General features: G+C 35.7%; 1 protein-coding gene across 1 annotated transcript in view; it reads right to left on the bottom strand.

The window, feature by feature from the left end:
* The window catches only part of SYNE1 (spectrin repeat containing nuclear envelope protein 1), a 275315-nt gene that overhangs the window by 106199 nt on the left and 144273 nt on the right, over positions 1-24843 (bottom strand). Inside the window, exons 67-85 of the mRNA XM_042893607.1 lie at positions 24280-24606; positions 22828-22980; positions 21701-21868; positions 20600-20776; positions 19581-19727; positions 17823-17948; positions 16183-16359; positions 14204-14469; positions 11416-13576; positions 10579-10916; positions 9801-9945; positions 9079-9297; positions 7944-8206; positions 6740-6905; positions 5962-6117; positions 5320-5472; positions 3042-3224; positions 1567-1704; positions 483-668 (exon numbers count right to left, since the gene is read on the bottom strand). Coding sequence (XP_042749541.1) covers positions 483-668; positions 1567-1704; positions 3042-3224; positions 5320-5472; positions 5962-6117; positions 6740-6905; positions 7944-8206; positions 9079-9297; positions 9801-9945; positions 10579-10916; positions 11416-13576; positions 14204-14469; positions 16183-16359; positions 17823-17948; positions 19581-19727; positions 20600-20776; positions 21701-21868; positions 22828-22980; positions 24280-24606 — 5649 coding nt within the window. The remainder of the gene's footprint in view (positions 1-482; positions 669-1566; positions 1705-3041; positions 3225-5319; positions 5473-5961; positions 6118-6739; positions 6906-7943; positions 8207-9078; positions 9298-9800; positions 9946-10578; positions 10917-11415; positions 13577-14203; positions 14470-16182; positions 16360-17822; positions 17949-19580; positions 19728-20599; positions 20777-21700; positions 21869-22827; positions 22981-24279; positions 24607-24843) is intronic.

The raw sequence follows: 24843 nt of genomic DNA, 5'->3' as shown, positions 1-24843 counted from the left end.
GGAAGAGTCCCAAAGAAATATCAAGGACACAGAAAAGCATGTTATTGCATTTTCTTAGAGCCATAGGTCTCACAATATAGAGTTCCTCTCAAGTTCAGTACTGATCTGAATTAACAGAAGACAGGCTTTATGTATTTTCTACGTGAAAAATAAATGGTGCATCATAAATGTCAACACAGACATATTCATCTCAATTCAAGTATCTAAACACAGGTGCTCAGCTCCTTTTGAGAAATGCAATGGTCCCCAACACATCCAAGCAGAAGGGGCAGATGTAACATGACCTACAGAAATCTGCTCTCTACCTGAAGCAGTAGTGAAAACAAAGGCAGAATGCTCAACAGCATCACAAGTGGTGCAAGATACATACTTTTAAACAGAACTGACAGATAAGGTGCTAGTACTCCCAAAACCACAATGCTCTTAAGCACACACAAACCTAGCTGTCAGTCAGTATTGGAAAAAAAAGTGCTTTTACATACCTTGGCAGCATCTTGCAGATTTGGTAGCCGCACTTTGATGATTTGTTGCAATTCTTCTGTCCTACGTCCCAGTTCTAGCACTTGGTGAGACATTCCTTCAGTTAAGTAGACACTGGCCAGATACTCAATCCTTTCACTCATGACCTCAAGATCATCATGGATCTCCCCAGACTCTTCAAGCATAGTCTAGATAAAGATGTAATCAGAATGTCACAGTTGAACTACAGATTGGGTCTACCTCTTAGCAAATTCTTACCCTGCAAACTCCTCAATTTATACACATCCGTAAACATGATTGTGTTCTATCAGTTTATTGTAGAGCTTAGACAATATGCTTAATTCTGAGTGAATTTTTAAGTGCTTCAGGGAAACAAAAGTATAAGTCTCAAAGTTTCAGCAACTGAACCTATCAACACATTTATTTTAGTATTTTGCTATACATACTTGTCTGTAAAATATAATATACATTAGCTATGAATGTGATTTTCTGGAAGTCTGATATACCTAGTAGAAAGCAACTGGGAAGAAAAAAAATTAATCAGTTGGATGTCAATCTGGGATCATTTGGTGTGAAAATGCGTAGATGTGAACAAAGGCTATCCAAACTTGGCTTAAAATGGGAGAAGAAAAAAAAAAAAAAAAAAACGACTGAAAACTGTGTTTAGATAAATTAGAATTTATAATAAGCAAGAGGATCATACCAAGAAAAGATTTATTCTGATCTTTCTTAAAACAAGTATTAGTTGCAATAAGGTATTTAATGCGATAACATCTCACTGTCTAGACAAAACGTTCAATCAAAAGCTCCCACGAAGCCAATGTGCTTGAGTAAACAAAGAGATTACTTGAACCACATAGTTTTATTCAACAAAGTATCCTTATTTCAGTCTTCAAAACAATTATACAGAAGAACTCAATCATCTTTACGACTAGGAGGACAAGTTTTGGAGGACAAATCAGAGATCAGAGTAACATAAATTTTTACTTTTTTTTTTTTTCCTGAAGGAAAAGAAGAAAAGGTATAGAAGATGAACAGTAAGATCTTCTATACACTTCCATTAGATGTCATAGTTAGTACAATCACCTGGTAGGCTTTAAACTGATCACGAAGCTGAGAGGAAGAATTCCACGTTATGTTACCATGCACTAGGATATTTGCTTTCTCAATCCATTTCAGTATGAACTCCAGCATCTCGCTGTATTCTTCCAAATGTGAAGTAGCCTGGACATAGAAGAAAAAATTCACCTGTTATGTCTAGGATGTAATTCTGTGCAATTCTTATAGAATCACAGATGTGTTTATTTCATTTACTCTTTTTGACTTTGGGGATAATTTTAATAACTTTTAATTACTGCTGAATATGAATCAACCTAATCTGTATTAATGAAGTTGAAAAAGGTTTGCTTTTAGTAGCAAAATTATCTATTTTAAAGGAAAAATGGCACAAAAAAAACTCAACTCCCTGAATCAGAATGCACTGATACTCATCCGCATCACTAGAGTGTATGCTTCCTGCACACATTTCAGCCTCACACATAAGTTTGAAAATACTTTGTCTCAGCTTGTGGCTCACTTGCAAGCCTCTTTTGCGTCATCCTTCTCCTTCTTTTTGTCTTACCATGCAGCTCCCCAAATAACTTTTATTTAAAGCATGCTTCATCCACCCAGGCTGTCATATTTCCAAAAAAAGAGAAGTTGCACTTGTTTTGAGAAGAAGAGAAGTTTGCATGCAATGTTTGCTTTGACTTTTTAATTTTTTTTAATGGGAAGCAGATTTCTTGGTGTTGAACAAAAATATCCTAACAGTTAAATCCCTTCATCAAGAATCTCTGATTGAATTCATACACTGATAATAATTTTCTATCTGTTTTTATATCAAGTTTTCAGAAGTAACTGAAGCTCACTCATGCATGCAGAAGAGAGAACTCAAAAATTATCAAGGTATTAATGGTAGAATCATACAGATTCCCTTTCTTTGCTTTTAGCTAGACTATTTTTGGATAGTGACGTTTAGCAAAAGTACATAAAGGATTCCAGGTACCGAACCCTGAGGACAGCAGGGAAAAAAAAATCTTTGTGAACATTAAGTGGAGAAAGATAATGTATTTTCAGGGCCTTGGTATCTAGACTTTTCGCTGTATGTACTAATAATATTCTCCCTCTACAAATAGTGATCAAAATAAAACTTTTTTCTTTTCCTTTGCAAGGAAGCAAACATAATTAACAGTGATAAGACAGAGGCCCTGAAAAGTGTAATAATATATTATTTCCTGACATGTTGCTATTGGTAGGAAGAACTAAAATTTTTTCAGGGCACCAGAGGAACCAATCATCAGATGCTTCATGTTAGATGTTAAATCAGCACCATATAGAGTTATTCCACCCTCCTTATTTGACACCAATCTGTTCCTCTCTGCTGTGTTATACAAGCCCTGAATAAAAATAGGCAGATGTGCCAAGGAATGTATCTTCTTACATAACTAAGGGAAAATATATGAGAACTTCTTAATGCACTTTTTGCTTCCCAAAGAAATGACAGTGAAGAAGTTAGATCATACCTGACTGAGCTTGGTTGCTCTGTATTCAGCCTGCCGTATGGTCTGTTGGTGCAGTGCAGTGAGTTTCCCTATTCTGTTAGCCAGCTGCTTAGCCAGGGGTATGTTCTGTTCTGAAAACTCCTGGACTGATGCATCTAATTCCAGTAACTTTAAATTACAGCTGTCCAACTCTTCACCAAGGATCTAGATAGAATAAACAAGAAAATAAGTGAGACAGGAAGCTTTCTTGTTGATTACTTCTAGTCCAACATGCAACTCTTACAGCCTGCCCTAACTTTCCATGATTTATTTCATCTTTATTCTGGCTACAAATCAACAACAACTCTCTAAGCAGGAAGGCAGAACAGCAGGGTGTTTGGTCGTCTCTTAAATGGATGACACTAGTTTTTCTTCTCTGACTGGGCTGAAATAGGTAAATATTTTCCCTAATATATCAAAAGACTGAGTCACTTCAGAGAGATGTCAACTGTTCTTGGACAAAGTGAATGGTTATGTTGCCATGACAAAGATTTTTGTTTATTTGAAAGGGACTTGTTACACTTACAAACTCAGAAATTAGTAATTACTCAAGAATGCGTTATGAAAACTTTAGTGCTTTCATAGCTTGATCCAGACAAAGGTGCAGTCTGGATCAAGACAGACCATTTCAATAGAAACAGATTTTTAAATCAGATTTTCCTACCATAATTACAAAGTTTCTGTAAGTGTTAAAAAATAAATCTAAACTGTTATCTGTAGCTCTCAAACTGATAAAATGCTTAATGGCTATTGTTTCTTGTGGTGTTGAGTTTTTGTCTTTCATTTTATGCCTAAGGTATTAATGATTCATCATTTTTGTAAAGTAATTCTCATCATACACTTCACAATTATTCTTAGAAATATAAATTGCAATCATCAGGCAATAACCGATTCAGAACTGAACACTGATCTAGCCGCAAGTGCTTTTAACTCATCTGGTTAGGACTATCCTGACAGAGACACATTAGATTCAATTTATGATCAATTACTTGATCATTTGATATTTGTGATAAATAACTATTATTCCACTAACACCACCACACTTTAAAAACATTACTATCTATGTGTAGACATGAAGATAGTTGTAAATCTACATGTCTAAATACAATAACACATATTTCAGACAGGCATAACTTTATGTCTCTATATATCTAGAATAAAGAAAAAGAATTTCTACTTTGCTTGAAAGTGAGAGACAGATATATTTGATTTGGATCATATGGATTTAAAATATTTTATTTTACTTTTCACAACCACTTTCAATTTTAATACAAAAAATATTTAATACTGTGACCAAAGCCAACCCAGTCTCAGAAATATCAGCTGAGAGTTATTGTGGAGTTACAGAAACTTTACTAAATCTGTGGTGACACAGGGCTTTTGTCTGTGTCATATTGGAAAACACATTTAATTGGTCTTCTGTTAGAAGACTAAGGGTTTACCAGTTTTAATGGAATGTAGTTCAGTGACATGTTCTAGAAACCAAATAACACTTAGATGATGTTGCTAATAACCTATGAAAACAAACAGGTTATTTATGATACACCAGGCATACCAAGTCTTCCCCTATTTGGTATGCCTTACCTACTTTCACACAGTAATTTAGACAAGTTTATCTTTAACTAGTTGAGAGACAAGCAAAAACAAAAAAAGCCATAGCCAGTTCCCCTGCCCCATCTCCCTCTTATCTCCCCCTCCAAAAAAAAAAAAAAGAAACAGAATTCAAGATAAAGTTTTACTTTCATACAACAATCCTACTTGGCCATTATACCTTAGTAGAGATGAGTTTTTATGACTGTAGTGCATAACTAGAATTCAGAACACCCACAAAAATAACATGATTTTTTGCATTTCCCCTTAACTGCTCCAATAGTACTTCACTTCATGAGTACACTAGATTACATGAGATTAACTACTGACTAAGTGAAATTCTATTTATCAGCTGTAAAGATGGAATGAAAAGAATTGTCTTTTAGGAGTAGGTTGGAAGCCCTCTTGGACTTCTTCAGATTGCAATCATGTGCTTTATTTAGAGAGAATTGCATGCTCTTTTACTCTCAAATACCCCCTCCGTTTTCTTGTAATAGTTGTAGTTTCTAGTTGTACCCTGTACGGGCTAGTTTGCAAAGGATATTTCTGTACATTCCATTGAACTACATAAAAAAAAAAAAATCTAAGATCTTAATAGATAAAATATTGGTACAATTCTCAGTTCAGAAGATTTTTTGATGTAACCAATGAAGGAAAGCTTAGTTCTTACCTTCTGTTCAAGTTTAGCTTGTACTATATCATCTGTTTTCCTTTTTAGCTTGGAAAGAATCACATTTAATTCATTTGCTATCCCCTGAATTCGCTGTTCAAACTCTTGATTCAGTGTTTTGATATGCCCAGTTTCTTTTTCTTTGGCTTGAATCTGTCAAAAATTAGAAGTTCAGCAATAGAAAACTCTCTTCCTCAAAGGGAATTGACTTTCACTTTCAAATTAACATAATTTTATTTTGATAAAGTAAGTAGATAATAGAACTAATCACACTTTGATCACCCTCGGATATAGCATGTTGCAAAGTCAGGAAGTCTAAAGAAGGGCCCTACATCTGTAATGGCAGACAGACACTTTTCAGTGGTGATCTGTGCCAAGACAGGAGGCGATGGACACAAAATGGAACACAGCAAGTTCCCTTTGAATACCAGGAAGCACTTTTGTATTTTGCAGGTGACAGCACTAGTGGGCTGATTACCCACTAAGATTTGAAGTCTCTGTCACAGCAGATCTTCAAAAGCCATCTGGACATGGTCCTGGACAGCCTGCTCTGGGTGTCTCTGCTTGAGCAATTGGGGTTGCAAAGATGACCATCTAAAAAAATGCACTGATTCTGTAACAATTTCATCTACTACATTTTACCTGATCTTGTACAGTTACAAGGGCGAGCCCAACTTCTGCTAAATGAAGAGAGAGTTCAGAAGGCAAAATTGTATAAAGCCCCAAGTACTTATTCTGCTGTTGTTCAGCCATTTTTTCAACAGCCTGGCGATGAGTAGTTGCTTCACAGAGGAGAGACTAATTATAGAAAAAACAATATTGTCAGGAACAACAAAAAAATAATTATGTCTGCGTAAACTGTATAAGCAAAAGAAGATATTACTTGCAGCTTACAACAAAGCTAATTGCTTTCAACTTTTGTCATTATTTTTATTAGTTCATATAAATAATTGTATGTTGAGATTCCCTGGATTCTCACTTATGATGTTATGGCCCAGTCCTCTGTTCCAGTACGTCATCTGTATATGGACAATAATCAAGTTTTCAGCACCTCCAGTAAATGGAGTTTATTTAGTTGCTTTTGTTTCTCCCAAGAGCTCTAATATGGAAAATAGATGCCATGTTCTGCCCATTCATATTCTATAGTTCTTTCATATTTTAGATTAAGACACAAAGTAGAATGAACTATATGCTAGATAGGTAAAGTTGCATAAATACAAATATTTACATGTATCTTAAATATTTTGAAAGTATCATATCACAGCCCACTTCTATGATTTTTTGTCTATGGCTTTATTAAAATTCAATTAATATCATCTAATTGTAATTGATGGTGGTTTGAAACTGATTAATACTCTCTACTAGATTATGAAGATGTATTAGAAACACTGTAATTTAGTCATTGACAGATTTAATATACCTTCAGCTCCTGAAGTTGAGTATCCACTTCCACATCAGGGCTTAATAAATATTCTTTTGTTTCCTGGATCCAAGTCTTCACAACATTTATTTGTGCTTCTACCTCCTCACGCTCTTTCAGCTCCTGTTTCACAAGCTTTACACTATTTTTCACTTTCTGTTGCATACTTTAGAAACAGAAACAATGATCATTTGTGAAGAATTAAGGATGTTTAAACGTTTTGCTTTGTTAAAAGTACTAAATAATGAAAAGAATGAATAATATCCCTAGATTTAAAATAATAAAAAAGAGCGCAGTGTAGCAAGCCTACTTGAGCAGCAGACACATCTCTCACATTTATTCCTCAGCTCAAGCCTTTTAATAAGCAGTTTTATGTATTTTGACATCTATGTATATTTTTTTTCTGAACAAGTGCAAATGTTTATAGTATAGACACCTACATCTGAGCTCACCATCACGGGTGCCTGTACTGTCAGTGGAGGAAACGGGTAATTTTAGGGCATAATTAAGAATGATTCATCACCATTCCAAAATAAACTACTAAAATAGGCAAGAAATAAATGCTTCTTAGACTTGCCCATACTTCTCTACTAACTAGGCAGTAAGAATTAACTGCTTCAGATGTGGATACCTGTAATCTAAACCCCGAATCTCAGCTATAAAACTTCCTGGTTTACATGGTAAATGAACGCTTTAGATTTATACAAATATTCATATAATCACAGGGTATAATTTTAAAACGTGTTCTATTTGCTAAATCCCCCCGTAAAATTCAAAGGATGCCTACTTTTTGAACTGAACTGCTTTAAATAGGAGAAACAAAGCCATAAACAAATCTAAACTTAGGTTACAAAGAGTTGAAAAGTCACAGTTAAAGGTGAGATGCAATGGAAGTGTTTAAAATCAGTTATAACTCCAATGTAGTTTATGGTATTCTTATATGTTCCCATTATTAAAGCAATGCAGGAATTACATATTCTGCAATATATACTCACAGATGGTGGAAATAAAAAATAACAGTAAAGTTGTATTTCCAAATTAATTAAAATTCATTTAAATTTTAACTTCTCTTAAATATAATAATATTTAATCATGGTAATAGAGATAATAAAAATAGTAATTCTTATTACTTAATTAATATTAAGTTACTACTTCTCTAGTGAATCTTACTAAAAAAAAAAAAAAAAAAAAAAAAAAGCCTTACTTGTGGCATCGATCTTGCATTGCTTTGACTTCTTGCATGACTGGTATTTCTTCCTGAGACAAAGGCTTTATTTCCACATCCTGAAGCATATTAAGAGCGTGTTGTTTGAGCAGACCCAAAGATGATAGCTGGTGCTCCACTTCCAGAAGGAAGCTGCTGTGGTAATCCAGGAGTTCCAGGAGCTCTGTTTTAGATGCTTTTTCTACTGAGCTTTCTGGTAAACGATCTTGTAGTTGATCAATCACTACAGTAGCTTTCTGAATCTACACAGAGAAACACAGTCTTACTACAACTGATACCAACTGGTTCTACACCTTCTGCTATATGTTTAGATGCCAAAGAACATTTGTGGTATAGGGCTGATGCAACAGCCCTAAATCTTTGCCCTAATGCAGACAGCAATAGCTAGGTAGCCTAATTCTTTACACTAGGTCTTCTAAAGGTCTCCTTTGTTGTGATAAGTTGCTCCTCTTATTTTTTATTATTTATTATCTTTATTGCCATATGACCTAGATCTTTAGTCCACAACAGACCCCTGTTTGGCATGAGCCATACATTTAACAGGAAGATCCTCCTCATTCCCAGAGATCTTTTAATCTGAGCATAAAATAATGGACAACAACGGATAAAAAGATTCAAGTAAAATTTTAGGAAAAAAGTGTGATTTGACCAGACCAGTGACAAGAAAAATATCAGTGCCCGAACTTAAAATTAGCAGCTTCATCCTCTTCAGGAAAACAAAAAAGGGAAGAAAAAAAAATAAAAAAAGAGATTGACAATCATTTGAGGGAAGGGAAACAGAGGAAGAGACCCTGAAGAATCATCAGAAGTAAAAAGTATTTACTATATATGTAGCCATATAAAAGAATGGTACAAGTGTTTGATTCTAAACAGTGCAAGGCAGTGATTCTAAATCTACATCTTCCACGGTGAGGTGTATTTTATTTGGTGAACTGGGGAAAATGACTGTGATTCCTCCTCTCAGCTTCCTCAATCATAAATTTCTCAGGAATAAAGTTGTCTTCATTTCACAAGACTTTGCTATAATCTGTACTCAATGTTTGTGAAGGCCAGTATAAGGAGCAAAATCCTATGTACAGTTAGAAACTGAGGAGTTACAAAGACCAGAAGTTACCTTATCATTAAACCCATTCCATTCCTGTACTGCATCCTCCAAAATTTTCTCTTGTTCTTGGGCTACATTCCGGAGCCGTGTCCAGCGCTGCCAAACTGTTGTCATTGATCTACTTACAGCTGCCTTGCTGGCATCATTGCTAACTTCTTCCAGCTGTGAAACCTTTTCTTCAAGAGTTGTGATCTTTTCATGGAAAGAATTTACTACAGACACAAGAGTCTGAAAAAGCAAAGACGGACATTAAGTTTTACTTTTATTAACAACACAATTTGTAACTTTTCAACACGCTTTCAGGATGAGCGACTTCCGTCCACTGTAGACAAAAACGATGTACTCTGCATCGAGTGACTTGGTTAAGTTCCACTTTATTTTGCATATACCAAATATTAGCTACAATAATTCCAAGGACTTGTTCCAGAATGCACATCTCAGGATGGAGCTGAAATTTGGTGTAATCAGATTTACTATTCCTTGCTAATGCCTGAAAAGGATAGGAAACGTATTCAGAAACTTTTTTCATAACAAAGCCTGTAACCTCTGCTATTAGAGTCTAAAATAAAAAAGAAACACACACAAAACAATTCTTTATATACTCTAACACTTAAGCGCTTAAGGAAAAGATCTAAAAATTCAATTTCAGGTTTTCATGGGTCAGGATCTCCAGAAAAAACATTTGTTTTTAACTGAAGGAAAATGATTTCATATAATTTTCAGCATCTTACCTTATGTGTTTGCAATTTCTCTTCTGCTTCATGAAAAGAAGCAGCTTTAGCTACTGAGAAATCAGATAATTTTTTCTCAGCCTCATTCATCACTTCAATGACCTTTTGTCGTGCTGTCTGATACTCCTGCCACTCAGAAGCACACCTTGAACAAACGCAGCACCAGAAAGAACAATTTAATGTAAAATAAAACCATTCTTTTCCAAGAAAAGGCAAGACTACTGAGAAAGAGCACACATACACATACAAAAGTATATGCTGTTGATTTCCAGTTTTGCCTCAGTGATAACCAAAAACTGTAAAACTGTACTCCTAGCTTTGCATTTAATAGCCTTCGATGCCCTTTCCTCTGTGACTTTGTCTAGGTTGTATTTTAAACCCTCCCAAACTTTTGGCACCCAGAACACATTGGAATAAATATGCTGGTTAAAAATAGTATTTCTCTGTAGCTCAAAATGTTTACTTCAATTTCATTTGCATCTCCATGGCTCTTACGCCTTGTGAATTAATACGTAACCATTCTCTATTTAGCTTCTTCATGCTTTTCCAAGCTTTTTACAACTTTATCATAATTTCCTTAGGATCACATCTCTTGTCAGTGTTAGAGAAGAAATCAGAATCCAAGAGTTCTGAATCCTAGTATCCACTTCAGTCACCAGTAACACACTTTACAAAACTCCCATACAAACTAATCAAGTGCTGGAATATGTTTCTTTCATCATTAATATAATGAAAAAAAAAATCACTAACAAAATGAAAAAAAAAAAGAAAACTATACCTTTGCAACAATTCTTGCTGATTGTTGGCTTCCTGCTTTGTCCCTCTGCCCTTTTCTTCCAATGAAGCTAGATTCTGCATGAGCTGCTCTCTTGCTGTGGCATGTATAAAAGGCTCCAGCTCAGGTACCAGGTCCTGTAACTCCTTCAAATTATTACTGAACTGACTTTCTGTGCTGAAAAATTCAATATGGTTCCGTAGGTTCCCCTCAGAGTTCTCAACATCAAGACCATTTCTCGTTAAATGCAGAAACTCCTGAGCATCCTCAAGCCAGTCATTTGTTATCTGAATCACTTGGTAATATCTTTGGCAAAGGCTATATAATTTATCCAAGGTAGACTGAAATAAAAGTGAAAATTAAATACAGTAACAGACAAAAATTCACAATATCGACAAATATATCCTAGCTCTGCTTACACTTTCTAAGCCACTCTCACAAGGGCTGAGGACTCCTGGTAGCTCTAAGCATGTCCCTCACCCTGGGGTTTCTTTGATTGCAGGCCTCCCTCACATGCTGCAATTCTGCTCTGCTGCAGAAGATGCTAGCACCAGGGCTGATTGCCATGGAGAGGTTTCCTTTTTTTCCTTGTACTACATCTAATAGGTCTGGGAGAGAACAGATGGAAGTAGGCTTTGAGTGAGCCTGTACTTCTGTATGTAAGTATTTAGGCACATTGAGGAAGTCTTACTGCTCTTTCACTCAACATTGGTAGCAAATCACAATCTAAATTGTTTAGAAAAACTAACAAGATTTCATGTAGATTACAAACATCAAGCCTCAGAGCTATATTTTTCAGCTTCGTGAGTAAGAAACTAATGACACTGAGTATACACTAACCTGTCTTATGCGTATAGCTTCTTGAACTTCGCCATCTAGTTCTGTCAGCTCAGCAAAAGTGTTTTCCAGATCAGCAGGTATCAGCTCCTTCGCTTTCATATATCTCTCTTTCTCTTTATAGCTCAGTGCATTCATCACTCTCAGGCTTGACTGCACTTCTTCCTGATGTATCTGAACCTTTCGGATTTCTTCTTGGATGCTTTGCAGTTTTAGGTCCAAACTTAGTTTTCCATTGAGTTCTGTTTTCACCCATCTCAGCCAGTCAAGCGAGCGGCAGATTTCTGTCTGGAAGTCTATGCTTTGCACAAGTCTATTCTCACAGTCCATCACTATGTCACCAATGGCAGCGTGCAAATTCTTTAGTTTATCTTGCCAAGACAGCACTTGGTGATTTGTTGTTTCACGTGCAGACGGATCAAGCTGGGGAGAAAGGGTTTCTATATGCTCAGTTATTCGCTTCAGAAGACTCCCTGAATCTTGCAAGCTGCCCACCAGAGAATGGTATATTTTCAACTTTTCTTCTATTGGGAGCATTTCTTCATTTACCTTAATTTGTTCATTTTTCACTGCCTCTAACTGTGCCTCAAGCTGTGAACACATTTTTTCATGCTCTTGACATGCTTCTATTGTGTCTTCTAACAGATTGATTTTCTGTTCTATTTGCCTCTTCAGCTTGTGATATAATGTGACAAGTTTTAACATCTCATCTGGCTGCCAAGGCTGGCCGGTGCTACGAAAGGCCTCCTTCTTCTGGTTTAGTTCATCCACAGCTGCACCAAGACTCATCACTTCACCTAGGAGGTCTTTGTAGGCCTGCTGGAGTGCCAGAGCTTCTTTGGCTAAAACAGCAGCTGGAGCTTTGTCCATACTAACAAACTGATCATCTAGCTCAGTCAAGGCTTTAGTTGTCAACTCAATCAAAGAGGTATATTCTTTTCTAGCATTAATTGCTTCCTGAACTTTATAAAATTTATCTTTTGCCAGAGCACTGACAGTGTTAAATTGCTGAGGGAGAATATTAAGTTTTTCATCTAGGTAAGAATGATCCACTTCATTAAGCGATGGTAGGATTTCTTGGCCATGTCTTTGCAGAGTAAGTAGGAGATTTTCATATTCGGGAGACTGCTCAAGAATCTGTTGATACTTGGACAACTGTGTGTACAGTTCAGAGTTACTATTCATTACATTAACTTCTGGGAATGTGACGATATCAGCTTGCTTTAGCCAATGGCAAGCCTTATCCAAATCTTCTTTGAAATATTTCCTGGAAACTATATTTTTCTCCAGTTCTAACAATCTCTGGGTACACTTTTGTAAAACAGTGTCATATATATTCTGTAGTTCTTGCAGTTTACCTAACACTTCACTCTTTTCTTGTTCTGTGGCTTCTTTCATTAAATCTCTTCCTTGAGCCCAAAGCCCAGTGACTTCATTTTGGTAGGCTTTCAGGCTAGCTTGGGCATTCTTACAAGTCCTGATCTGTTTGTTCACATCTTCTGGCAACAGACAGATATGCTCTGGAAATGTTACCTTCTTCTCGTGTTGATGAATTTGGTTGGTAGCCTGAAAGACTGCCATGAGAAACTGTGTTTTTTCAGACAGTGCTTTATTCAGGTGCTTTCTCCTCTGGCCAACCAGATCACTGAGACAATCTACATGATGCTGTGCATCAGAAAGTGCTTTCTGCAGCTCCTGTCTTTCATTGAGCCCTAAACTGGTCATCACCCTCTCAGCATCTTTCAGCAGTGTCTTCAGTACAAGCTGTTTGGCTTCAAGCTCACTAGAAATGGTAAGATGATCCATGAGAAGACTCTGAGCCAAATCCGGAGGTGGGCTGTGTTTAAGAGCTTCTGAGATACTAGGTTGCTGCTCTTCTGCCCACTCCATTAGTTCCTGAAGTTTGGAATGCACCAAACTAAGCTCTTCTAAGGTTGAAACAGAAATCTGAATTTTTCTTTTCACAAGTTCCTCCAGCTGAGTCCAGCGTTGCTCAAAATGACCAAATTGCTCCTTTACTAATTCTTTGTCATCAAGATTCAGATGTTCCACCATCTTCTGTTTCTGATCTTTCAAATCTTCCAGAGCAAATCTCCTCTCTTGAAGCGTTAGTGCCAATTTTTGCAAAGCTTCAAGGTGCACATTTGTGCTTTCAGCATCAGATCTGTTATCAAAATGGACAAGACAGAAATTAATGATCAGATTCTATTTCAGGACAGGTTTAAAAGATGCATGGATAAATTATGAGCACTCTACCTACTGAAATCAATATGATGCAAATACCCGCACTTTTCAGATTTATTTGGAGATATCAGTTTCAAATATTGTTTAAAAAGTTTAACATTTTTTATTCTTCTCTTTCATTTGCAATATGGTCATCAGCAACTCAAGTAATAGCAGCAGTAGTAAACTCCTACAATTTTATGCACATCCTGTGTGTTTATTTTAAACATGAGTAAAAACATCTGCAGTAATTCAGTAGAAGTAACTAAGCTTCAATGTAATAGTCAAATAAAGCACTGACAAGAAAGATAAATGAAACAATCAAACAAAATATAAATGCCTGATGTGCCAGAAAATACTATGCCCCCAAATGGGATCTTAAAAACAAAGATGGAAGATGTACCTCCTCAAACTCTTTATTTCAATACAAGTAATTATGCTATAATTAATAAGGGGGCCTGTCTCTAATTAAGCATGAGAAAATGGAATTTTTTAGCAGATCCACTTAGAGACATATTGCAAACTGTTCTTTCAGCGTATATGTACTCATTGCTACCCCTTGTTTTACCTAGCCAAGTTGTCCCACTCTTTTGTGAGCTTTTCCAAGAAAACTTCAACTACATTCATACGATCATGGTAATCTACTGTCCTCTGTAGATCTTCCTCCCTCTGTATGAGCAAACTGTGTGCTTGAAGGCAGAGATCCAGCCACTGATTGCTCAACTGTCCGATTTCCTTGTGTTCAGGTGACTCCTGTCCTTGGGTTAGCTTGTTTATCTTCTCAGTCACTGAAGTAAGAGCTGACTGCTTAGACTGCAACTTCTGACTGAATTCCTGAAAAAGATCAAAACCAATATGGTGACGCTTACTGTAAATGACACAGTGAAGTTTAAATAAAAACATTGAAATAAATAAATCTAATTTAGTACTAATTATCTGTCCAGGCAAATGTTGTACCAATGTTAACTGGAAAAAGTGCCTTCTCCTTTTCCCCTTTCTCTCCATCTTCTCATGTAAGGACAGCAAACCAGAGCAAATACCAGTGATAAAAAGAAATCACAAAGAAGTTACACTTTCCTAGCCAGGCTCCTGGCACTCATTCCACCTACATTGTAACATACAAGATCATTGCAATCTCATGCAAATTAATTTTACCAGAAGCATTTCTAGCTCATTTCTTTCTCTTTTTTATTAGAGACTAAAACTGGGTAAAGAGTCCATGAGTCAGTCGCCCCCACATCCATAGTTTGTTTTGTTTCTCTTTCTTTAATAGCTGTTATCACTGTTCAAATTAACATTTGAATTAATATTGAATTAATTATTTGAATTAATTAACTCCACTAGATAAAAGAGCTCATCTACATAAACATTTTTTTTTACTGAACAGAGAACTCCACGTGAAAATATAGAATATACTGACAACTAAAATTAACCAGATATTCTTTGGCATTTCTACACTGTTGGGGGTAAAGATAATCTTTTCTCAAATTCCAATTCCAAAACCTGTAACTAAACAAACACACCCAGCTTCAGCAATTTGCTGGGGTGATAAATTTTCACTGAGGGATTGTGGACTTCTGGGGAAGAGAAGTTCACCCCTACCTCTTTCTCTGTGACTCCCACAAATTGATCTAGATATCTTCCCACAATAGGGTAAATACCAGGGAAAAACACAGAATGAATCATTTCTGACACTACAGCTGGTGCCTGTCATTCATAATAAAACCGACTACAATAGTGAAGAAGTACAGACTCCTGTCTCTACACTGACTCCTGCTAGTGTAGTAGGACATAGACAACACTGCACTGAGGTATTTTATGACTTCGTTCAAATGCTTTTTTAGGACAGGATTGGTTGTTTACTTTTCACCCAATTCTTGGCACATCAGAAAAGAACACAAGAAAAATCTAATCTAAAAATGCAAAATCCAAGCATTTAATTACTTATTCAAAAAATAATTTGTTTTCTTCTTTCTTCTTGTTACTTTAATGATGTTTGAGATGCGTGCAGAATAGCCATAAAAATCATCTGCTCTATAAATGAATGAGTGAGGATCTGAAGTCATATATCTCACAACTAACAGTAAATTAATATGGCTTTCTATCACGTCTCTTCTCCAGTGCTTTTCAGAGTCCAGCAAAATTGATGATATTCTAGATTGCTTTTGAAATGGATCTAGCTAAATTATAACTGGAATCAAAAAACTTAGTAAGCACAAGTTGCAGATCTTATCTTCAGATTCATTACAATCAGCAACTAGCCCATTAAAAGTGAAGGTAAATCAAAACAGTAGTCTGCAAACTGTATGCTGTTTAAGAAAAAAAAAACCACAACAACAAAAAAAAAAACAACCCAGAAACACTATAGTATTATGTTTTGCTCTCTATATCAAACTGTAGCATCAATAAGGGAATTCTCTTTCTTCTCTCTTCTGTGCTCTTGCTTAGAACATACTACCAATTATATGCAATATGTTCATTGCAATTAAATAAACTACCAGGTGAACTTCTACCTTACATTCCGATCTTATCTTAAAACCTCCTTACCTTAATTTGGAGTACCATATTCTGGGCAACACTTAGTTCCAACTCTGCTCGTCTCCTTTTCAAATTCTGTAGCTGTTGATCTGCATCCTGGAAATACATCCAGAGTTCAGCCTTCATTTGTTTTATCTCTTCCCAACCTTGAGCCAAATACTGTGAATGCATTATCTGTTGCTCAATCTAGCAGAAAAGGAAAAAAAAAAACAAAACAAAAAAAGAACAGTAGGATTGCTTTAATGCAGATATATTTGGAGACCGGAGGATGAATGACAGTCTTTCTTCAAGCACAATACTCTACTCACAGCAAATTCCTTTACTAGATTCTGAGGAGGCTAATATAATCCACAAGGAGACTCAACCTTCAAAAGTCATAAAAATCAGTCCTATGCAAGGAAAGCTGTGAGAAAAATGACCCTTGAACAAAGCAAATATACTTATGTGTGTGTTTTCAGTATTCTAAGTCTTTTGTTAAAGCTTAAAATGTGTAATTTACTAATTTGTTATAGTCAATTGCATGCCAAGACTACCAACAGACTGTGCTCTGTACGCCTTTACAACAATCAAAAAAAAACAACCAAAAAACTTAAACACTTTACTGTGTTTCATCCAGTTACTTTGCTTATATGCCTTTTATAAAATGCCAATAAGAACAATGCCTATTAGACTTGAGCCCATTAATCATCTTACACCAATAGTCACAAATCTTCTTTTACTGAAAACACACATAGGAAGTCTTGAAGATTTAGACATTCAACCAGTTTAATATATATCAGTACTGCCACGCCTGTGATTTCTTAAATGTTTTCCACTGCAATATACATAAAAGAAGAATTGTATTCTTGTGTTTTTTGCTATTCAATATTTGGACTGCCTTGGTGTCAATGGACTACTTGGATTTGAACAGTTTTCTTTTCTGGTATGGAATGCTGTTACTATATGTATTAGATTTTTACTCTGGATATAAGTCGTTTCAGATGATTTTTGTGTGTGCGTGTGTGTGTGTGTGTGTGTGCGCGTATGAAATAATTTTTCCTACATTAAAAAGAGAAATCCTAAAGATATAGTTTTCTAACATCATATGTTTATGATTTTGTTTTAAAACAAAGCATTAAGGTACTTTGAAATTTAAAACCAAGGAGCACTTCTGTAAATTCATAAGTTCTGGATAAAATACATAGGTCTGAACTGAACTATCATAAAAATTATTATAGCAAACGTATTAGTATATCCTAACAAAGAAAGCACCAGACTACTGCTGAACAAATAACATTAAAATATATATAACAAGAGAACAATAAACTGAATTTTCTTTTGTGAAGCAATTTGGATGAGGTTTTCTTCAACATGTTATTAATGTGCCTTCAGGACAACACCTTGTAATGCTGCTTAAGTGTGTTTTGTTAATACTTTGTCCTTTTTTTTTATATTACTACCAGGATAGCATTGTCAATTTAATTAAAAAATAATAATAATTTAAAAAGAGAAAGAGAGTAATAAAGCCGTTTCTAAATGAAGTACTGGAGCTGAAAGTAAGAATGCCCTTCTTTAGACTATTACCCAATATGACCTTTTAAAAGAGGGCAGATCAAAGCAGTTAAAGCTCTAAATAAGATTAAAAGCTGTTTCTTGTGATTATCTTGTACCATTTGTTTTGTTTGTTGAATATCTGTTGCTGTACTCTTCACTGTGGCATCTGACAGATCACACATGGAGCACAAAAGATCCAAATATGTATTTGCCTGCTCCTGCAGAGCCCGGAAGTGTTTCACCTGAGGGAAGACAATCCCCAAATATACTCAGACTGTGGAATAAAACATACTTTATTAAAATCATGTGTTTTAGTGTTTTTAATTTATCTCATTACTTCCAAGAAATGAAATGTAGACTTGCATATTTAACTAGAAAATGTAAAAAATGCAGAAAAGTGTAACTCTAAAAATCTTTATAATCATCATCCACCCAGCAAAGCATTCAGTGACATATACATTATTTAGCTTACGTAACTATAAATTTTTGTTTGATACATATAAAGTTTCAACAAGGTGACTTACATTCCCAAGATGAACGGGAAGCAGAACTTGATCTGATTTATAAATTGTCATGTTGCCTCTATCTATTAAATTCTCCAGCATCTTCCTCATGGAGGATCCAACCCAGTGGCACACCATGCTTTCTCCACATCCTCTGAATCTTTTCCAACCTCCCCAACTTCTATCACTCACAAGATTTGATAACATTATACTGTTGAGGATTCTTCCTCTTGACATTGTCCACAGAAGATCATCTCTCTATATGAAGAGTATCTTCATCCCACATGAAAATGGCAGTATCAGTGCCTGACAAGTTGGGCTACAGCAACTAGAGACCAGGGAGGAAGGTGTTTGACCACCTAACCCAGTAGTGGCTTCGTGTGGACAAGTTACATAACAGCAATGTGCTCTTGTGGCAATCCTGAATTACTGCACTAGCAATAAAGCAGGAGAGCAGGCTGATGGAAGGGACTACTCTACATTTACATTATCAGATTGTGCCTGGCGCATTGGGTCCAGTTTCCCTCTTTCTTCACAGAAGAAACATTGGCAAACTCGCACAAGTTCAGCTAAGGGCTGGTGTATATGAGGCTGCAGCACATGGCATTTGGACAAGACTGACAAAAATTAATTTGTCCAGCTTAAAAAAAAAAGAGAAGTTAGTTACTGTCTCCCAGTAACTAGGAGCAGGACAGGTGGGAATAGTATCAAAAAGACAGTAAAATTCTTCCTAAAGGTGAGCAGATAAAGGAGGAAAGGACAATTAAAATCTACAGTATTTCAAGTATCTCATGGTTTCAAGAGACATGGTGGAAGAGAAAACATCCAATTTCAGCACTTTTCATATCCAACCAGTTTAATTCGAAAACAACGTACAAGTCTGATTGTTACTAAAAATAATCAAGAAATAAAGAAGCCTTTCTTAATGACTAATGTGAGCTGGAAGCAGTTCGATACTCCAACTGGAAACTTGTTTCGGTTGCCTGATAACAGACTCTATGTCCACGGAACTATGAAACCAGATCTCATATAGAAACATTAGTAGGCAAACAGAATGGAAAGCAGACAAGCGGAAGAGATAATATCTCTGCTAAACACAGCCACAGATTATCTGAGCCTGGTTATCTAATTAAAAGGTTATCTAATTACAGTCAAATAATGTATTTCTAAGCATTAAGGAGAGCTAACAAAAACTCTGTGATTCTTCACCTAAGGTTATTTTCCCCTCAAGATATTTCTTTTGGATATGCAAATAAACAATCAAGACAAAGAGATCTCTGAGGAGGCTAGAGATTATTTCTATTAATATAGAGCTCTTACCCGAAATCACCTCAATAAAGTTAACAGCATTTTCAACTGCTGAACTTTTACCTGTTTAACTGCATCTGCTAGGCTGAAAGGTGTCCAGGTACTTGGCTTTAGCTCTGATTGTACTGTAGACAGCCAAGTCTGGCACTGTTGTAGGGTATCTTGATGATTGACATGCTTCTGGAGTTCATGTTCCAAACTTTGGTAAACCTAAAGTAAACATTTTGAAAGTTCATTACATTTTCAAACATCACTATTGGCTCCCTACCCACACCTTGCTAACTGCAGGAGAAAAAAAAAATTAAAAAAATGGAAAGAACGGTTAAGATTGTAAAAAATTTGGCTCTTGTATATAGAAATACCAGGAGATGAATGCTCATCATGAGCACCTTGCTAATTCGTGGATAAAATGGACAGCATTTAAGACATGGCTTCTGAAAAGAGAAAATAGAGATGAAAATGAAGAGCGTTTTCTCAAATTTGTTCTTCTTCATTTTTGCCATTGATCTATTACAAGGTTTTATCTATCTCTACAATTCTTTCTTTTTTTTTTTCTCTTTTTTTTTTTTTCTTTTTATTTCTTTCTCTCTCTTTCTCTGTTTCTGTTATTTGAAACTATGCTGGTCTGATCTCCTAATTGGATTAACAGATTAACAAAATGACCTAACTAGCCCTTCTTAACTGAATATTCTGGTTTTACTAGGAGACAGTATTTCTTAGCACAAAATTAAGAACAGTTATTTATGTATCAGTGTAATTTTCTCCCTAGCTTTGAAATTAGGAATACCTCTATTTTTCTTGGCTGTGACTGCTCAGAAGCTACTGTAATCTGAATATAGTGACTTTGCAGAGATACTAAGTTGGAACTTCTGGCTATTATACAGGTAGTTATGTTGGCTCCAAGGCAACATTTAGATCACAAGGAATTCATCTGTAGCACAATAATGATGAAAGGCTATATTAGTAATTTATAGGTTTGTTTTAAAACAGTTGAATTTTTACCTCTTAACAATCTGCAAGTAATTACAGAAATAATAACATTTGTTATTAAACTGTATTTAAAACAATTTTGAAAGATTTACCCTTTGGGCTGTGCTACATATGGCAGAATAGCTGTCCCTTGTTCCTTGAAGATGGCTTTGTATATTCTGCTTAAATTTCGCTTGAAGATGTTCTGTGCATTGACTGATCAAATAATCACCTTTACTCTTAAGTTTGTTCAAACAGTCTTCAAATCCTGCAATTTCTTCCATGATAGCCTAAGAAATAGATAAAATACTTTTCAAGAGATATTTCAAACTTGAAATATGTTCTACATCACAGCTTTTTAATGAGCTTATTAAAAGTTAATTGTTCTTTTCTGAAACGGTCTTTCTCTTCAGCTTTGGAAAGAAGTTTTCAGTCAGTGCATATTGCAATAGTCGAGCTATTTGAATTTCAACATAAAAAATATTGCCAACAGTCTGTATGTAGGTATTCTAAAGAAACATCAGTAACACTGTTGAGTATATAAGCATTATATGCTTATGTCCCAAAACAGAGTATTCTGGTGATAATAAAACAAATGAAAATTTATTTTATTATCACCAGAGCTCTACCAACTTCTCGTGTTCTGGTACTGAGGACTAAATCTGACACTGAATCATGTCATATTCAATAAACTCTTTCACAGTAGAAAGACCCTTTGATCCAATTTGGTGGACACAGACTTTTATTCAAAGAGATTATTAAAGGAATAATAAGCTAATTACTATGAGTCAAAAGGTTTCAACATGTGCCATTGGAATCTCAGTTTCAAAATGCATGTATGAAGAGAGGGAGAGGATTTAATAACAATAGCAATACTTTGAATAAAATCAGTGGATGAAATGCTATGATCTAATAGAAGGGGAAAAAAAAGAAAAGGGAAAAAATATGTATTTACTTCCTTGAAAGTATCAGAGACAAAAAGGTCTTAGGAGTAAAATGACCCTAATCCGTCTTTTGTGGTCTGTTTATTGGAACTTCTTAGAAAAAAAATCTGAAACAGAATTAACATCAGTGTAAAAAAAGCTCTTGTATAGGTTCAATTTGATCCAATATACAGTGTTACAAAGTAAACATGTAAATCGCATTAATGACACTGTGAAGCAAAAAAGAAAAAATCTAATTTGCCAGACAGTTTACCCAAGCAGCAAACTCACCTTGTGGTTGGCTAGTTGCTGAGTGATTATTTCAAGACTATTACTCTCCATTAGGTCAGAGCTAACCAGCTTGCTAGACATATGTAATAACCACTTTTCTCCTTCTTGCAAATCACTGTTGTAATCCTCATGCTCTTTTACTCTCACCTCTAAGGTTTCAACACATGCCTGCAAGTTCACAACAAGCAAATTTAAATGGTAAGTTAAGAAAAATAAAAAAATAAAAATACCAAGATGTTGAAAATACCAAGACGGCGAAAATGTAGTAAGAGTGTTTTTTCCAAATTCGTATTCCTGTGACTGACTGATATGATTGGACAGTTAAAGAAGATATTGAAGAGATTAGGTGAGGGAAGAAAATCTGTGGTACTGAAGTAGCTTTTTATTCAGAATAAAATAACATACTTCAAAAGCAGAGAAAGACAATGAGGATCACATTCCTCTAAAAACAGGAACATTGTCAACTGGCTTTAATTTCAGTTCAACTCAGTTACTACAGACAGTTTGAGAAACTGCACATGGCCAACCAAATGCTACAGTAGAGTCCCTGCTGCTCATAGCATTTGTACATACAGACTGCCTGTGTCTGTAATATGCAAAGTGAGAATAAATACACTGAGCTAAAAATGTGGTTTTAAGCGTATTTTTCATTTTAAGAAGGATTTTTTATACACTTTCCTGCATTTAACTCAAGAAAATTATATCTAATAATCTGCTATTAGATGGATGGATTGCTAATTAAAGGGGCTTAGGTCAAGAGTAAGTATTAACATGTTTGCAGAGTGCATCTTTGCTAGGGGTATAGTGTTAGATCTTTCAAAACACTATATAAACAGGGACTCATGAATCAATGTTAAATTTATATTGTCCTTGCCGAATTAAATTGTATCTGTCTTGCAGTCCATTTTCTCTAGTGACTTCCATTTATTAACAAGAACTAGATTAAATGAAGTTTGTATGAGGTTTAGCAGAAACATGATTTAAACAAGTACTGAAATCTAAGTGGCTTTCTGTCCATGGTGTGGACAGAAATGTGAACTACTTATGAAATAAGTAGTTAATTTCCTAAAAAGGGGAGAAATTGAGCAATTTGAAAGAACCTTCATTTCTTTTCCCCGACTTTTTACCTTTGTTGCACTGCAGAGTTCGTGGTAATTGCTTTGAAGGTCTTGAATGTTGCTCTTTAGAGTCACATCATTCACCAGATCAAAAAGTGCTTCTCCCTTTTCAATCACTGATTTTATTGAAGGCTCATGGGACAAAATGGTCTGCTGTATGGACTACGGTACAAGCAAGAATAGTAAAACATGTGTTGAGCTCTGAAGATCTATTTCGTTCATTTATCTTTGATCTGAAGCACAGCATTCTACCATGTTAAATATCATCCTTTCCAGATAAGGTAAGCTTCGTCACAATTACTAGACCACATTTTTAAGCCTTGCCCTGGGACAATAGCTTTACAGGCACCTGAGAGCAATTTCTCCCATTGACAGTGCCTAGAAGCATGACTGACAACCTGGGGCTGCTGAAGGACAGTAAACTATTATGTGTGAAAGGGCATTAGGGATAAAATTTGCTCAAATTTTGCAAACAGGTGGGCAATAAGATATTGCTACATCCCTGCTCATAGAGAAATAACAATACAGATGAGTGCATAAAGCTGTACTCTTGGGTATATCCAGTTTGAGTTCTTATTATGCCATTGTTCTATCCTTGGGTCAGACAGTATGGCCTATGGCAGCATCTATGAAATTACAGTGAGACACTAGCTCCACGAAAATGTAGCAAACAAGCACAGAGATGTACCATATGATTTTGAATATTTAAGCTTGGAGGATGGGGGAAAGGGCAGGAGAAGCTGCTTGAAGAGAAAGCCTTGATGCTGTGCAAATTATGCTCAGCAACAGCAAAAACATCAGTGTTGTTATCAACACTGTTTTAGCTATAAATATTAAGCACAGAGCTGTAAAGACTAGTGTGAGGAAAGTTAGCTCCATTCCAGCCAGACTCAGCACACGTATAATGAAAAATCTGGAACCCTGGAGTATTTCACAAAAGCATTATTAAAAGAGCCAACACTTACTTTGTCAATTGTTTTCTGGGGGTGGAGGGAAGACGCTTCATTAAAATGCAAAATAAAAACAGAGGAGGCCACAGAAGCTGACTGTCCTGGGAGTCAGTTGAACTGGGACCACCAGCTTTAACCAAAAAGCTCATAAAACTAATGCAGCCTGAAGCAGCATCCGCAAAGACGACCAATTAATTTTCATCCTTGCTTAAAAGGCAGTTAACTCTGCTGACATTAATGGAATTCATCATATGGGTGATAGGTAAGTAAGATTAGAATTTTCAAATGCATTTGTCAACTGCCTTACTAAAATACAGTCATTGCAAATCTATGTACTCATTCTTCTTCAGATATCAAATAATGCATGTTTTCACATTGACACTGCTTTTAGAGATTCAGATCAGAGGTATAAATCTATTGAGGAAACTCGAACAAACATTTGCATTGGAAGATTTATTGAGAGTCTCTGTCAAAATTAATTAAATACTATGATAATACAATCACTTTTTACCTTGTATTTAGACAACTGGGCCTTTTTCTCATAGAGTTCACACTTTGGCTCCACTGGTGTATGCAACATGACTTGGTACTCTGTGAGCCACTGGGTTTGTGCCCTGTACTTGTCTGAGAACTCCTTTGCCAGCTGAAGGCACTTCTCTGAAGTCACGTGCTCTTTCCTGATTGAACCAGCTAAATCTTCAAGCTGTTCCACATGATCTCCAATTTCTTTTCTTAAGCAGTCAACATCATTTTCTTCCATGTATTTTATAGCTCGCTCCCCCTTCTCACGGGCCGATTTCAGCAAACTGTGGCCTATGTCCATATCACTCAAAAGCAGCTGTGGAGAAAATTTGTTAAGAGAAAATTTATGCAAGCTCTTCTCTCTTTTATTCCTTGCAATTTTATTATCAGTGAGAGCATAACAGTTGTTTGGTTTTTGTTATTGGTTTTTAAGGACACAAGGAATTGTTAGTGAAATCAACTGGTCTTTTCATTACAAAACTACCTGGTGCTAGGCTGTGATAAACTAGAAGGAAGCAGAAAAAAAAAAAAAAAAAAAAAATTAGCCTTACTG

The sequence above is a fragment of the Lagopus leucura genome, unplaced genomic scaffold (genome assembly GCF_019238085.1).
Source record: "Lagopus leucura isolate 7727_CA_CO unplaced genomic scaffold, USGS_WTPT01 Super-Scaffold_73, whole genome shotgun sequence".
NCBI lineage: Eukaryota > Metazoa > Chordata > Aves > Galliformes > Phasianidae > Lagopus > Lagopus leucura.
Note: the sequence above shows the minus strand (reverse complement) of the source record. Positions and strands in the feature narration are given on the sequence as shown.